This window comes from Scylla paramamosain, chromosome 36 (assembly GCF_035594125.1).
Source record: "Scylla paramamosain isolate STU-SP2022 chromosome 36, ASM3559412v1, whole genome shotgun sequence".
Lineage (NCBI taxonomy): Eukaryota > Metazoa > Arthropoda > Malacostraca > Decapoda > Portunidae > Scylla > Scylla paramamosain.
Window position 1 is genome coordinate 6,139,586 of NC_087186.1, and position 17,582 is coordinate 6,157,167.

At 40.4% G+C, this 17,582-nt stretch overlaps 1 protein-coding gene across 1 annotated transcript in view; it reads right to left on the bottom strand.

Annotated features, from left to right (window-relative positions):
- The window catches only part of LOC135090753 (polyadenylate-binding protein-interacting protein 1-like), a 12,777-nt gene extending 2,668 nt beyond the window's left edge, over positions 1–10,109 (bottom strand). The window contains exons 1-8 of the mRNA XM_063987803.1: positions 9,810–10,109; positions 7,897–8,039; positions 5,995–6,098; positions 4,095–4,191; positions 3,636–3,748; positions 3,170–3,386; positions 2,170–2,379; positions 1,883–1,980 (exon numbers count right to left, since the gene is read on the bottom strand). Of these exons, the coding sequence (XP_063843873.1) occupies positions 1,883–1,980; positions 2,170–2,379; positions 3,170–3,386; positions 3,636–3,748; positions 4,095–4,191; positions 5,995–6,098; positions 7,897–8,039; positions 9,810–9,963 (1,136 nt within the window). The 5' untranslated portion in view covers positions 9,964–10,109. The remainder of the gene's footprint in view (positions 1–1,882; positions 1,981–2,169; positions 2,380–3,169; positions 3,387–3,635; positions 3,749–4,094; positions 4,192–5,994; positions 6,099–7,896; positions 8,040–9,809) is intronic.
- Positions 10,110–17,582: the final 7,473 nt, after the last annotated feature.

Genomic DNA, 17,582 nt, shown 5'->3' on the forward strand with positions numbered 1-17,582 from the left:
CTAAGGGTGTGGCAGTGCAAGATATGGAGATGCAGTGAGGAAGGCAAAGGGTGGAGCAAATAGCAGCTGTGTGTCACTGGATTGGCTCACACAATATGTCAATGTCATTTTTGTTACCTGTTCCTGTTGGATTTTCACATGTTGATTGTGAGAACTATTCCTCACAAACTAGTTCATTTATTTACTGGAGGACCTCTCTTTAACAGGTCTTTTCATTTTCAGTACATATACATACTAAGTCCTTGTAATACTGTCTGAAGAGAAAGGGAATATTACTTAGTCTGTGAAAGCCACTGCCCATCCAGCGAAAGACTGTTGCTGCCGAGTTTATCCTTCTTATTCCTTGCTTCACCTCTACATCCTGCCACCACCACATCTCCCCTCAATATTCCTTTAGGTTGCTGACACCATCCCAATGGTACTATTAAACACTACCAAAGGGTAGAAGTTACATGATAAGGGTGATGCAGTGATAGGACAGGCAGCCAAGTAATGGAGTGTTGAGATGTACTCCCAATGCTAAGCCATATCTGAACATTTAAATCTAAGTGTATTCCACATAACTTAAAGAAGCAAACAGGAATAACACAAACTCAAAATACAGGGATAGTTCAGCATTTGTTCTAAGAATGATAGCAGAATGTTTACTGTGTTGTATGTTGTATATAATCAATTGCTATTGCCTTTGGTAGCTCAATCTGCCTGCCCCCCAGTCCTTGTTTGCTGTCTGTCCCGTTATATATAAGCTACAAGGAGAGTAGAGCAATCACACAAAGCATCTTACGGGCATGTGCAGTTATCATGTTTATCTTGCTTTAAGTGAGTATCATTAGTAATACAACAGGCAGACTCTGAGGAGATTTTGGATGTGATTTTATTGACATGACTACCATAGGAAAGAAACGATAAAGGAGGAAGGTACTGAGAAAATAAGGATTCCTGACTCTTACTGCCTGCCTCACTGTACCCCCACCCCCAAAGTTCCTAATGTGTCTAAGTTGATATTATCCTAGAGCCATAGTGCAACTGATATTGAGTGCTGTTGCACACATTTGGTAACAAAGAAGTTTGGCCCAAAATAAATACCAGTCCTTATAACGAGAAACTAAACTAAATGTACTTATGGTCAGTGAAGATCTATTATCTATTTACTTTTTTGTTGAACCCGATGCTGTTTGCAATTTACAAGTTTTCATGATGGTTAGAAGTGATACTCTATCAGTTTTAGTCTTACACTGCCATGAAAATGATTGCAGGTATTTAATTTTTGAGATAGGCAGCCTATAATACAACATTTTTTACATACTTCATTACTATTTGAAAAGTGAACTCAAGCAATAGTATTGTAATTGCACCTGTTTGGACAGGTGTTGAATGTTTAGTCTGATACACCAACATTTTTGGGACAAACTTTTCCATTGCAGAATTTTTAAGCAATGACACTGCCTTATGACTGCCATTATTAGTCTTACTGTAGTTCTTGAATAATAAAATTTTTGACATGCTAGGCTCTTTAGGAGGCAAGTGAGGCAGGTATTGAGTCAGAAATCCCATTTTGCCTTCAGAAACTTTCTCCCTTAATTATTCCTTCTTACAGCAGCCAAAGTCCTTCCTCTACTCAGTCCCTCATGTATCACCACTGATGATACTCCTCAAGGTATGACAAACAATGACTGCACATACCAGCAAGAGATGACACAAATCTTGATTTTCAATGATGTCATTGCTCAGTACTCTTTGCAGCTGACATCAAAAGAAGGCAGGGACAGCCAACAAAAGGACTGGGGATGAGAGGAGGGCTGGCAGGAAACAGGCTGGTGATGAGACTTCTGAAACTTGTTTACTATAAATTTACTGATATCCACACCCTCAGTTCACTCACCCATAGTTAATAAAGTCATCTGTGTCACTAGCAGAGTCTTCTGGGTCATCCTCTACCCTCTGAATGATGCCACCCGGACCATAGTACACTGTTCCAAGCTGTAATGAACACCCACATGAATACAAACACCACACTGTTTAAATAAACATACAAATATGAAAAATCTTACCCACATAATTATTATAATAATTATAATAATTAAGTGTTTCAGTGTTCATGAAAAAATATGGTTTGAGTTGTCCCGAGAAGTACCACCTCCACCCAGTCTGGAAACTGCCAATACATACAGGAATGTTGGTATGTGTTGGAGTGTTGGCTGGCGATTCATCAGGGGTAGGTGGACCACATCCCCAGTTGGAGGCTCGCAGCTCTATGACAGCCAGGAGGAGGGAGCGTGTGCTGGAGCTAACAGGTGCTGTCATGGCCACGTCCTTCAGGCTGCACATCACCTGGTCCATCTCGCTGCGGTTGGTGCAGTCCAGTGTGTTTCCTGTGCACTGGGGGGCAAAAATGGAATGCTCAGGCATGACTCCTGCTGTAATGGAAAAGTGGAACTCTGTGTGACTACCCAGCCACTGATGGACTTGACAGCAATGCCATATTTAATGCTGTATCTTGGAAGCTGTACCATATATATATATATATATATATATATATATATATATATATATATATATATATATATATATATATATATATTTTTTTTTTTTATGAAAACCTAAAATTGGATACTGTAAGAAACGCACACCACTTGATGAACACAGACCACAGACTCTCACTTTTACCAAATAAGAGACTTGTTGGTACCCCCATCAACTGTGTACAGTACCCTCTTGAGTTTCATTATTGCTCAATTCTGAAGGCATAGTGCTCAACTCGAGGACTGCAAAACCTGGGCTATTGAAAACACTGGAAAAATGCTTATTCATTCTACCAAATGGCCCAGAGCTGTGTGAATGTGCGTGTTTTGTCCTCGCATCTGGTGGTGCAGCAGTGCAATACCATTACATCTATAACTGTGTGAGCGTGTGTTTTGTCCTCACATTTGGTAGTTTTATGTGCTGATAATTTGGCAAAGAGCTTCTTGCAAGAATGTATGAAAGTCAAGGTCATTAGGAGCTCCTCAGGACAGCACCACAGTACGGTGGCACCATGTAGTGACAGCTTAGGAAGTCCACCATACTCCATACATTACCATTTTCTATGCTCCTCCTCCTCCGCCTACTACTATTACTAAATATGCTACTGCTGATAATTGAATAAGGAAGGCACTGGTAGGTGACTAACCTTTAGGACTTGTGCAACACACTTGAGGTTAGGATCTGTGGGCCGAGAGAGCAAGGTGGTGAGGAGGTGACACAGAGCTCCTCTCAGGATATCATAGGGCCGGCCGTTGATGGTGACCAGCTGTACGAAGAGCTCTGCCATGAATAACGTGTAGCCGCACACCCTTTCGGGCTCACTGTGTAAGTACATGTCTCTTGCTTCAAACTCCTCTTGACATCTGAGTGTTTTGTGAGAGAAACTAGTCATGGACTGCCAACTAAAAGTTACAAATGATGAGAGAGAGCCATGTGTAATGAAACTAAAAATTAAAGAACTACCTTTCCTTATAAGCAAGATGGTATGAAAATAACTGAAAATAGGAATGGTATAAAAATAACAGAAAATAGGACATCTTATGCAATCACATAAATATAAACAGTTAATCTAGGTGTGTATGAGGCAGGCTGGCACAGAATTGCAGACACACCTTTGTAGTAACAAGCTCCTGAAGGTGGGCCCATTGTATGACTGAGTCACATTCTTGCCCAGGTGTTGACACAGTCTGGCACCATTGTACCTGAAGTTCACTTCTCCTACACCCTACAAGGAAAACCAAGAGATAGGCTTTATAATTACTTATACTTTTATATAATAATTTGGTACCAGTCATGTGTAATGCCCCATCTGATACTTCATAAGAACACTAAAATGAATGTAGGATAAATATGCTACGTGAGGCCACTGCCAGGAATCATTACCCTGACCAAAACAAAGCAGATCCTCAGAGACTAACACCATCAAGACTGTCAGGTCCCAAAATAATTTTTGGGTCTTTTTACTTCTAGTTACAACCTAGGGAAGGACTAAATTGACCTCCTTTAGTTATTTCCATGCACAGTAGTTCCCAATGAATGCCTCCAGTTTGTACACTGCAGTCCTTACATACCTGCTCAAATATAACAGCAATGAGCTCCCTCATGAGAAATTCATCTTGAACTTGCCAAGAGAATATTGCTGTCAACTGTCGAGCAATCTGGTCAAATCTGAAGGATAGGTTACAAGTTAATTTAAATATACAGTAGCATAAGTGAAGATAAATGAAGTCATACTGACAACGAGAACATGAAAATATATAAGTGACCTTAATGCTGTGAATGCAAAAAAAAAAAAAAAAAAAAGCTCTTGAAAATGGGAGGACTGTGTGTGTGTGTGTGTGTGTGTGTGTGTGTGTGTGTGTGTGTGTGTGTGTGTGTGTGTGTGTGTGTGTGTGTGTGTGTGTGTGTGTGTGTGTGTGTGTGTGTGTGTGTGTGTGTGTGTGTGTGTGTGTGTGTGTGTGTGTGTGTGTGTGTGTGTGTGTGTGTGTGTGTGTGTGAGAGAGAGAGAGAGAGAGAGAGAGAGAGAGAGAGAGAGAGAGAGAGAGAGAGAGAGAGAGAGAGAGAGAGAGAGAGAGAGAATCATACTCTTTTACTGCTGGAAGAACACTTGGCATCAGCCTAGTAAGGGAATTCACCATGAGCTGTGCTGCCATCTCTCTAAAGGACCAATTATCAGTTTAACATCTCAGTGGAAAGGACAGGCGAACCATCCTACCTCATCTCTCTCTCTCTCTCTCTCTCTCTCTCTCTCTCTCAGTATTTTGTGTTTTTGTGTGAATCAGACATCTTTCATTAAATTATTTGTTCATGTTTTGAGTTTTTCCACACCATCTCAGAGGTAAAACTCAGGGCACATTTCTTTATGTACAAGTTTCCCTCTGTAAGCCGAATTCTCTATCTGATCTTTATTCTGAAAACTCATCATCTGAACATTTGCTGATGGTGATTGTGAGAAAGTCTAGAAAATATTCAACAGCTCCGTCTTGTTCTGTATCCTTTTCTTGTGTTGCTTCCACCGTGGGTGGCGGCCTGAGTCACCTGACCCTACTAATAAGCACCCTGGGTGCTCTCATCCTACACGAAAACACCGCAAAGGTATGTTGTCAAATGGTGTGCTCTCAACCTACATGACAACACTGCAAAGCTACGTTGTCAAAGGGTGTGCTTTCAACCCACATGACAACACCACAAAGCTATGTTGTCAAATGGTGTGCTCTCAACCTACATGACAACACCACAAAGCTATGTTGTCAAATGGTGTGCTCTCAATCTACATGACAACACCGCAAAGCTATGTTGTCAAATGGCGTGATATTTATGTAAAACTGAGACTATGATCTTAAAACGTGAACCATTCATAACAATGCATAGCTTGATGAGATAAATAATCCATTCATAATACTTAAAATTTCAATCAAAAGTAAAAAGAACTGATATATTAAAGAAAAATTGTGTGATGTGGTAGAGTAGCTAGCAGGGCTTGGCCCAATGACTAAGTGTTCTTCCAATAGTAAAAACAGAATGGTGTAGATTTCTGATCCTCAAGGAAAGTTTTAGGCACTAGATTAGCTTTGACAAGGCATACCTATGACATATGATTCACAAACTCCACTTAGCCTGCCTTCACATGAATGCTTGTGTGTGTGTGCATTTCAATGTGTGCAAAGAAATGCCCCAGCCTTTTGTATGCATTTCAACATGTGCAAAGAAATGCCCCAGCTTTTTGTATGCATTTAAACGTGTGCAAAGAAATGCCCCAGCCTTTTGTCATTCTGCACTTCAGCTCCCACTGCCACTGGTAGCCAGCAAGGAAGTGTGCCCATGCTGGCTTGTTTGTTCAGTATAAACGTAAGCAATGACTCACATGCAAGGTCCCACTGAACTGCAGCTATTTCTAGAATATTCACAAAAATCACTTGTGTGAAGGCTGCCTTGGTCTCAATCTCCTCCCATGTGAGTGTTCTGGCTCACCTGTTGGGTTTTAGAGTGAGTTGCACCACCAGGTTGTTGACCTGTAGCACCACTGGATGACACATGTACTGCATCTGAGGCTGTGGCACCATTGTATTTGTGACCTGCCAGGAGAAAATCTTTGTATGATTTGTTCCCACACACACACACACACACACAGAAAAAAATTTAATTCATGACAAAAGTAATCTTAATGGGAAGGTTTTGAACTATCAAATCTGACCTAACCCAACCTCAACCTTTACTAATCATTCTCTACTCAAGCTAACCTCAGATCCACCAGCATGGAAAAAGGACTGGCTATTTATGGCAGTCAGTTATTCTGGACTTACACTATGTGTGGAAAGTTTTGTTGCTGCAAAAAAAAAAAAAAAAAAAAAAAAAAAAAGTTTGGCGGGGAGAAGGGTTATAAATACACATGCATCATTAAAGTTTACAAATACACATGCATCATTAAAATTATCAGTATTTACTGGTATTACCCTTCCTCTTTACAATCTCCTTAAGGCATTTACGGACTTTGTGCAAAATTTTGAAGATAAGTTGGTGAAAAGGTAGCCCACAGCTGCTCGACTGCAGCCTCAAATTTAGGCACAGATGACGCTTCCATATTGTGCACCTGTCTCTTCATTTCTGAATGTAAGTTTTTTGTCGGATTGATATCTGGGCTGTTCCTAGGCCAATCACGAAAAAAGAGAACCCTACAGACTGTCAACCACTGTGTAACAAACTTGGCAACATGTACAGGTACCAAATCCTGCATGAACAATTTTGCTTTTGTTTCTTCAAAAGAATCACACAAAACATCACTCAAAAGTTCAAAGTAATTTTTTTTAGTTCACTTTTTCATTTGCAGGAAGAATCACCAATTCACCAACTCCAAAAGAAAAGCAGCCCCAAATCATAAATGATGCTAGGTGCTTAACAAGCTTAAGATACTTAAGATCCAAGGGGTCACTGTCTGGCATGCAGTACACTCGTGATGAAGGACTCCCAGTGACAATAAAAGTTGCCTCATCACTCTATAGCACAGTTTTCCACTGCTCCTCATTCCATGCTTGGTATTTCTTGCAAGATTTGGTTCTCTTGTCCTTCTGCAGTGCATTTAACAGTGGCTTTTTGGGGGTATGATAACTCTTGTATTCCAAGTCATCATGGAGCATCTGCTAGACACTTCTCAGACACATCTCCAAGTAATTCTGATTTTTTTTTCCCCCTTTAATTTATGTGCTGTCAGCCTTGGATACTTTAAATTGTGGCCTACTTCACTTAATGTGAAAAGAAATTCAAAAACACAATCAAGTAAAATAAATAAAATAACACACACACACATGATCACAGCCCTTTTCCTGTGTGTCACTACCAGGTAAATATACACAAATTACAGTTATTAAAGTAGATAAACAACAGGACACAAGTTTAAATAATGCAACTAGATGTGTGCATGTACACACACACACACACACACACAATATATATATATATATATATATATATATATATATATATATATATATATATATATATATATATATATATATATATATATATATATATATATATATATATATATATATATATATATTAATTAACTAATTAATTAATAAAAGAAAAAGTTACTGTGAGGTATGGCACATGAACCAAGTTGGTATCAAAATAGTCTGAGTTGGCAGGATACCTAGGGTGAGTTAGTTATTCAAAATGGGCCAAGTTGGCAGAGGGCTGAAATGGACTTGACTATCATAAAAACAGCGGAACATGGAAGTAAGGACACGTTATGGGAACCCTTGCAGATTGATGAGTTATGGTGTTACGACAATGTCACAAGCTGGACCTAAGGAAGATCCTCTGATATCAGACACTGAGACATACACCAAAAAGTGACAAGGCTTAAGGCCCCACCTGCTGGATGTGCTGCATGTTCTGTGCTGGGTTGGGAAAGTGGACCTGTAAGGGTGCCTGGGGCTGTACAAAGGTTCTCGGCACAAACTCTGGAGCTTCCGCTGATAGCGAAAATGTCTTCTTGCATTTTGAATCTTGCACATCTAAAAGAAATAATGAAAACAAATTAATAAAAATGTTATGATTTTATATCATGACAGACACAAATTAGAAAGCAATATATGTAGAAACTTGTGAAGGGAATGAAGACTGGATGATTCGATGAAAGCATGAAAATAAATGACTGGATACAAGGTATGGCATGTTACTGTGCTTAATTTCTCTCCTAATCACTGGAGAAGCCTTTAATCCTGCAATGGAATCACATACATGGCATTAAATCTAATTCAAAAATCCAATTTTCTGCCAGGAAACTGGGCACTTCTGTAGATTGGTATTTGATTGCACTTGGGTCTTAGAAAGAACCACTACCTGGAGTACTTCCATGCAGCTAGATGGGGTGGGTAGTCAGCACTTGGACATAATAATCTCAAGTCTTCCTGGAAGCTGGCCATTTGTCAAGCTATTACTGAGCAGCTGAAGAATACCAACATATTTCCTACCAACCCTATCTATGACAGCAATTGCATTGTGGAGCCCTGGGAGACAGCACGACCCTCTATAAAGCCATCATTCAAAATATCCTGCTTTTGTCTGCAGGAAGGAGCAACAATCTATGCCTCTACAAACAGGATGGGATGACCACCTATGCTACCAAACAGAACTACAGTAGAAATACCTATTACTGCTACAAGTCAAGAAAATGAAAAAAAAGTAAAGATAAAAAAAGTTGAATTAGATTAATTTTTTGACAAGGTTTTCATTGTTATATGGCAAAGGCTGAACTGTAAGAGTCAGGAAGATACCTATGGCCAAGAGACTAAGGCTAATGCATGGGGCATGGCATAACTTCCACGTCCAGAGTCCAGGGAAGGCAAAGTCCTTAGTTGAAGTTTATACATAGTAATGTTATATCAAATTTAATTTTGAGGACATTATTATTGTGTAGTCATGAGCCTGCTGATGCATGACAGCTGTGTGCCTTTGGTGTGGCTAGTGTTCAGCTTCCTTCTCACCACTTGCTTTGTGTCTGTCTGGAGATGGGAAGTGTCGTCAACAATGTCACTTTGGTGATGGGAAAATAATAAAAGCTATCAAATATCCCTTCATGAGATAGGAGTGTTATTGCCACTGTGTACTTCAATGACACCAGCACTCCCATCTCATGGAAAAATATTCGGCAGCTCTGATTAATTCTCTCAATAACTGATGACACACACCACCTCCAGAAAAGACAGGTAGTGTGAGGTATGCCTTAGTGTTTGGTGGAATTTGCTCTCCCTATCTGTGAATCTCGCCTTCCCAACATGTGATTAAGAAGGCTGTACCTTGGCAAAGAGGTCAGACAGCATGGAAGTACAGTAAGCAGATACAGTTCAACCAAAGATTATTACATGATCGTTAAAAGACAGGAACTTTTCTTTGTCCTTGTCTTTAAGAATTTTATTAGTATTGCTGATTTGATGTTGCATCTGTTATCAGCTAACTACTCAGTGCGATTTTTTTTTTTTTTTTTAATCAGCAGTGTGCGTGTACGGCGCTAGAAGAGGCGCTGTTCATACTGTACGAGTAAGAACAAAGTGCACAACTTGGATGAGAACCACATACCAGATCCACTCACACAACACAACTCCCTCGTTATGACACAATCGGGAAGCAGTCAGTGCAAACCCACCACTTGCCCTGACGTAAACAAACACGGGCACACCACCCTAAAGAAACCCCAGCCTAGGAACGCCACACCCCTCGGTGACCCCCGCGTGCCCCACCAGCCCAGAGTGCCCAGGGAGCAGCAGGGGGTGTGTGAGTCATACTTGGGGGCCTGGCGGCGTCGTCCCTGGCGAGATGAGGCCCGGGCTGCGGCAGGTCAGGGGGGACGTGTGGCCGCCGCAGGTCCGCCAGCTCCCCGCCCTCGCCCGCCACGCCGCCCCGCCCACGCCCACGCCCGCGCCCTACTGCTGCTTCCATGTTCCCGTGCACCACCTCCTCCTGACGACCGCACAGAGGTTTGGCCCGGTAGCTCAGCACAAGGGAGGTAAATATTGTGTGCTCGCTACATGGACCAGGCGAGGTGATGTTGCTGTGCTACTTAAACTTACCGACTTCACTTCAGTAACTCATCCTTGCATTTGGTACTTCAGACTAAATGTTACTTATATGTACTCTAATTTATAGTATAAAAATATATATTTTAATGTATAAAGTTTAATATCGTCGTCATAATAATTCATTTCAGAATTTAAGGATATGACAGAAGCAGTATTAGAAAGCTTAGTTAGCTTCACCAATTGTCTCGCTTTCACTTACTATTTGTTTATTATTTATCATTCTTATTGACAAATGCAAGAAGAAAAATAAAAAGAACAAATATAATAATCACAAAAACGAAGAGTATGGAAATAGCATTCAACAATAATGTAAACGAATGGTCAGTGAAAATACCCAAAGAGATTGAGCCGTTGCGAAGTTATTTCATAGCTTTTGTCATTGTTCCATGCAACATAATACATTAAACAAACTGATATAATACATGGTTATCATATGCTGAACGCCTTACATGATGAAAGACATGATATAACACTACAAACGCTTGCTACGTAGCTATATATTATACACATCAGACAATCTTAGTGCGCAGTCTAGCATTTGGCGACGAATCTGCGGGTCGAATCCAACGTCCGTATTCCGAAACGCCACTTTCAGAGGCCACAAAAATTATTTGCCGGGTTCTTAAAAGTATTTCTCCTGTTAATAATGTAGAAATCTTGTTAATCTGTCACTATATACGTAAAAAAAAAATCCCTAAAAACTCGTAAAAATTCAACTAGAGCCTTTGGAAAGAAGTACGGAGGGGCGCAGCAGTGTTTTAAAATATGATTGCAGAATGGGGCAATCATCGCACACCTCACCCAGCTGCCAATCTTCTCTTCCATTTGATCGATAAATGGATACTTGTGGAAAGCTGGGGAAGATAAACTGTGGAGATTGATGCGCCTTGTCCCTGGGTAAGGGATTAGGGATGTTAACCACCACAGACTCAGAGGCCAATCAGACGGAGATGAGTATCCAAGCCACGAGCAGTTGTAGCCTATGCCGCCAGTTTTACCGTTACTAGTTCATAAAGTTATATGAAGCCGTTTGACGATCTTTCTAATTCTTCAAGCAAAACTCTTGAGTATATAATCTAAAAAATCTATTGCTCCATCAATCAATGTATTTATCTGTTATCTATCTATCTGTCTACACACACACACACACACACACACACACTGGAGCACATGGCGCCATATGACGTTGTAGAGGCGCCATAACCCCCTTGCCTGGTGTGGCTTTTTCTTCTCTTATTAATGAAATAGTCCTGTGCAAGCATAAGTTATAATATTCAGTAAAGCCGTTTAAGTGCATGAGGCTGAATTTCTGCTAAGTTAGACTGCTTAGAGGCTTCTCAAGTGAAATAATTAGGTGTCATTAGCAAGTAAAGGGTTCAACATAATCAAACACTTGAACTGAAAGTAAACTACATTACGAATACAAAAAAGAAAAAAAAAGTGCGCGCGCATGTGTGTGTGTGTGTGTGTGTGTGTGTGTGTGTGTGTGTGTGTGTGTGTGTGTGTGTGTGCGTGTGTGTGTGTGTGTGTGTGTGTGTGTGTGTGTGTGTGTGTGTGTGTGTGTGTGTGTGTGTAATAATAATAATAATAATAATAACAATAATAATAATGATAATAATAGTAATAATAATAATAATAATAATAATAATAATAATAATAATAATAATAATAATAATAATAATAATGAAGGACTTTATTTAGAAAGGCAACCATGAAAGTGAAAATTTATAGATGAAAGAAAAAAAAGTAGGTTGGGAGAAGGAACAAATTAGGTGTCGGCGAATAAATCATTGTTAGCTACAAAAACATCAGTTACAAAGGTGAATTTAATTTGTTATTGATAAGTTTTGCTGTTGTGGGATTGGGCCTGTCTGTGAGTGCGTCAGTGCGAGACCTGATGGGTAGTAGCTGGTTACTGGAGAGGATGGCAGGACGTGGGGGCGGGACAAAGGTGTGTGTGTTTGTGTGTGTGTGTGTGTGCTTAATCTATAAAATATTATAAAAATAATAACAAAAAAAATAATAATAACAGGGACCTCGTATCTAGAAAGCTCTTGAACGCTTGGAAACAGGAACACCCACAGCAGAGGAGGAGGAGGAGGAGGAGGAGGAGGAGGAGGAGGAGGAGGAGGAGGAGGAGGAGAACAAGCGGGGTGTCAACAACCAGCGGTCAAGAAGGAGATAAATGATAAAGATAACGTTAGGCAGATCAAGGTCTTTCAATGGGTGACGATAACAGATTAGCTCAAAGACTTAAGAGTGTGTTGCTATGTTACTGACGGCGAGGAAATTAAAAAGCAACGGGAGAGGGTGAGAAGATGCAGGGCGGGGACGGGAAAGGGAGAAGAGGGAATGAGGGAAGTGAGAGGGAGAAGAAGCATGGAAGTGTAAGGAAAAGGGATAAGATAAGAGAAGGGGAAGGTGGAAAGACAGGAGAAAAGAGACGCAAGAATGCTGGGACAGACGAAGGAGAGGGAGGGGAAAGTAAGAGGGAGAAGAGAGGGGAGGGAATGAAGGATAAGGAGAAAGGACGAGAAGTGAAATGGGGGAAAGGAGGAAAGAAGGACAAAGAGAATGAGAAACCAAGACAAGCATGAAATAAGAGAAGAAGAAACATCAAAAAAGAGGAAAGATACGTGAAGAAAAACCAGGAAAGGAGAAAACTAGAAGTGGACATGGCTCTTGAAATAAGGGAAGACAAGAAGAGGAAAAATTAAATGCAGAGAATAGAAAAAAAATATTAACCAGAAGACAAAAAAGAGGAAAAGAAAAAAAAATATAAGAAAAGAGAAGTAGGGAAAAAATGAAAGAATAGGGAGAAAAAAAGGAGAATATGAACGAAATAATGGAGATAACAGAAACATTAATATTTTTCAAGGATAACACTTCCTCTCTATACTAATTAAACATCTCTCCTCCATTCCTTTACCTTTTCTTGTGTCCTGTCAACTACCCAGCGTGTGTGTGTGTGTGTGTGTGTGTGACATGACAACAGATCTCATCACTTGATCACGTACGCTCTCTCATCATCTCCCTGCCCCCCGCCCTCCATGGTCATTCCCCCCTCGCTCTCTGTCTCTTAGCTTCCCTATCACCAACCTTCACTGCCCGCCCCGCCCCGCCCCGCCCTTCTCTTGCTCTCTTTGACTGACCGACACGAAGCGGCGATAAATAACGACGTGTTTGTCAGAAAAATAAAGAGAATAAAGTGCAAATAATAAATAAGCTGGAAATAGTGGATACACACACACACACACACGCTCTCTCTCTCTCTCTCTCTCTCTCTCTCTCTCTCTCTCTCTCTCTCTCTCTCTCTCTCTCTCTCTCTCTCTCTCTCTCTCTCTCTCTCAAGACACAAAAATTAGGTGAGGAATACTTAGAGAGAGAGAGAGAGAGAGAGAGAGAGAGAGAGAGAGAGAGAGAGAGAGAGAGAGAGAGAGAGAGAGAGAGAGAGAGAGGAGTCTTTAAGCTGGTATATAGTGGGGAGGACGGATGAGGGGGTAAGTGGGGGAGGACGGATGACGGGGGGGTGAAGGGAGAGTGCGGGAGGGGAGAGGACAGCAATCAGGCGGTGTCCTCCTGGGTCTCTTGAAGGAGTAATCTTTGAAGGGGAACAACAACCAGAGAAGCAGCGATAACAATTGTTTCAAGTGATTCGAGAAAGGTATGTGTGTGTGTGTGTGTGTGTGTGTGTGTGTGTGTGTGTGTGTGTGTGTGTGTGTGTGTGTGTGTGTGTGTGTGTGTGTGTGTGTGTGTGTGTGTGTAGGCAGGTAGGTGCAGTTGTGATTAGGTAAAGTAAGGTACTACATTCACCTCTACAGTGTTTAGCGTTTTGTCTTCATTTAACCCTTTCTACTATTTGGCACATCTTTCCTTAACCACTGACCACTCTGAGACGTCTTTCTTGTTCTGCAGCCTCTTCCAAACATTATACTGGCTAGAAATTGCAAAATCTCTCCTGTTTATGCCTTTCTTTCTTGTGGTAGATTCCTATAAAGCCTCCATACATTGCTTTCAGTGTTGAGTTGCATATCGCTGTGAAAGGGTTAAGTTCTCATACATCAAGGGTTCGTTATCTCTTTCACTGCTGATCCGTCTTTTCCTTTATTATCTAGAAATTTAAGACTTAATATTTTGTACTACAGTCTTTTAGAAAGGTTCTCCTATAACCTAGCAAAAAATAAATCAACCTCTAATTTTATTTTTCTTTATGTTTTTCTGCAGTGATCCCAATGTTAGCACACGACGACCACAGCGGTGGTAGGTTCTGTAATGTTTTCAGATCAGAAAGATTTTTTCTCTTTATTTTATATCTTAAGTGAAGTTCAACACATTAGAAGAGAGTGCGGCAGGTTGTTATCAGGACCGCATAAAAAGAAAGAAAGAAAGAAAAAAAAACACTCCGGTGTCTTACCTTGACTGCCTCTAACAGGCTCCAAAGGGGGCTCTTGTTTCCATAGGGGTTTACATGATTCCAGTGATAGTTCAGCAGGAGCTGGTAGAAGTCACTGGTTATTCAAAGGTGATCTCTTGGTTCTAGTAATTTTTTGATAAGGATTTTGCATCGTCAGTGGGAAAAGAAAACAGGAAAACCCGACTAATAATTTCTGTGGCTTGTGAAAATGTCCTTATGATAGAATAACGCATTTCAGGACCAGGAGTCTCAATCTTAACAGTCTTTTGGTGTCAAGTTTTCATTTCTTCCTTTTCGTTAATTCTTTCAAGGTTAAAAAAAAAATATCGGATGGAACAGAGAAATTTAAGTAAGTTAATCTTTATTACCCTTTTCCTTCTTTTAACATTCCCTCGTTTCCTTACTACCTTTCTTCTTCTCCTCTCTTGCTTTTTCTTTCCTCTTTCCGTGTTTCTCTTTATCTTCTCCACACTGGTAGCTGAAGGACACGTCAAGACTGTGTGTGTGTGTGTGTGTGTGTGTGTGTGTGTGTGTGTGTGTGTGTGTGTGTGTGTGTGTGTGTGTGTGTGTGTGTGTGTGTGTGTGTGTGTGTGTGTACTTCACGTTTGGTACAGGTCATCCCCCTCTCTACTACCCCTTCTTGGAAAGTTACAGTAACCCCCACTTGAGTGATCAGGAAGAGAGAGAGAGAGAGAGAGAGAGAGAGAGAGAGAGAGAGAGAGAGAGGAGAGAGGAGAGAGTGAGAGAGAGAGAGAGGAGAGAGAGAGGGAGAGAGAGAGAGAGAGAGAGAGAGAGAGAGGACGAGAGAGAGAGAGAGAGTTGCTTGTATGTTAATTGAAAGAAGTATGATAATAATATATTTAAATCAAGAGGTGTATCTAATGAGAGAGTGAATCTCTAAAAGGGTAAAGAAGAGGAAGAGGAAGAAGAAGATGGGGTGGGGGAGGGAGAGGGGGAGGGGATGAGGAGGGGGTAGAGAAGAGGGGGAGGAGGAGGAAGGGAACAGAAGAACAAGAACAAGAACAAGAATAAGAGCAAGAAGAACAAGGGCACAAAGAACAAGAACAAGAAGATTCGAGAAAATAATTATTGCAAGAGGAGGAAAAAGAGGTGAAGGAGGAAAATAAGAAAACTAACACAATCCCTACAACACACATCAAAATTCAAAAGTAAGAGAATGGTAGATCAGCTGGAGAGAGGGAAGCAACTCAAACGAGGCTTGCTGAGGAAGAGGAAGGGGTGAGTAAGGGAAAGGAGTGGATGTGAGGGAGGAATAGGTTTCTCGGCGCCGGATGACAACGGGGAGGCTACAAGTGCAGTACAAAGATCATGGAGTGTTGCTGGGTGAATCGAGACAGGAGACTTTCTTATCACCATTCTTGACTCGTAAACACTTGCCTCATTAGATAATTCACCACCTTCTGGTTCTCCTGTTCCTTCACCCTTTTATCCCTTAACTCTTTCATCTTATTTTCCTTTATTTATTTATTTTTTTTTTTTTTATTTCTTTATCCCTCAGCCTTAACCAGGATACCAACTTCACCTTGTTCTGGGCACCATTAGGAAAATTCAATTTACGATGACGTTTTCTCATAATCAGAAGTTTAAAAATCGATTATATTTATTCATTTCCTTCAATTATATTTGCCATATTTATTTTAACTGGTTCTGCTCTAATCACGGCATCAGATTCCCCTTGACGCAATTAGGAAAATTAAGATTAAGTTTAGAATAACGTTTTTCATGATCAAAGGTAAAAAAATAAATAAATAAATAAATAAATAAATAAAAAAAATCTATTTATTCCTTTCAGTTATATCTGCTACGTGTATTCTAACTGCTTCTGCCTTAAACACGCCATCAGATTAATCTTTTTCAGAGTTACATTAAAAAAAATATAAAAAAAAAACTGAGTTTAGGATGACGGTTTTCATAAGCAAGGGGTTAAAAATCTGATCTATCTATCCTTCCCTTTCATTTCTCTCCAACGGCCTCTCCTGAAGCCTGACACTTCTAATCCGAGTGATTTCTTAAAACTTACAACCACATTACCAGCCATAATAACACACCGACTGTAGAAAAAAAAAAGAAAAAAAAAAACAGCTATAGAACTTAGTCAAATAATCTGATCACATCCCACGTACAAATATACGAAGACTACCGGATACAGGCGGTCAATAGAAGGGTCTGGAAGTTTGGAGCATATTCTCGTTATCACACGCTGATATTTAATGCGATGACTGTGTTGGATCCTCAGTCTTACCCATTTTACTTGCATGATTGTTCTTCCTTGACACTGAACAATCGTTAACATGAACCCAAAAAACAAAAGAAAATGAGGTTCATTTGGCTGACTAGGCTACAGAATTATTTTGTGATGAGTGCAAAAGGAAAGTGGTTAATAAGTAGACGATAATTACGGCAACGAGGAGAAAAGAATAGTAGTTTAATTTTGTTTTATTTAGACTATGTAACTATTCTAAGTCATTAGTGCAAGAATGGAAGTCTAAACGTGGTCATGATAATGGGAACAAAGGGGAGAGAGAGAGAGAGAGAGAGAGAGAGAGAGAGAGAGAGAGAGAGAGAGAGAGAGAGAGAGAGAGAGAGAGAGAGAGACAGAGAGAGAGAGAGAGAGAGAGAGAGAGAGAGAGAGAATGACTTTGTTTCACCCAGTCTACAAAACTATTTTGTGATTAGTGGAAAAATGTGCCTAAAAAGTAGAACGTGATTACAGGAACAAAGAAAAAAAAGAGACATTTCATTTTGTTTTCATCTAGGCTACATGACTATTTTAAGTGACTAGCGTAAAAAAACCGTCTGAGAAGTGGCAGGCGATTATGGGAATAGTTGCCTAGCGAAGGATAATCACAGGCTTAAGTCATGGTTATCATTTCAGTTTCAAAAGACACTCACAGCCAAAGGAATGATCGAGTGGGTAAAGCCTACACCTCCCTGTGCCTGTGGGTTTAATCTCCGCCCAGGCGATCGTGCAGGTTGCTTCTACGTAAATGGAAGTCATGCGTCAGTTAGTAAGAGAGTTACCATAAGTACAGTCGTGATCAAAG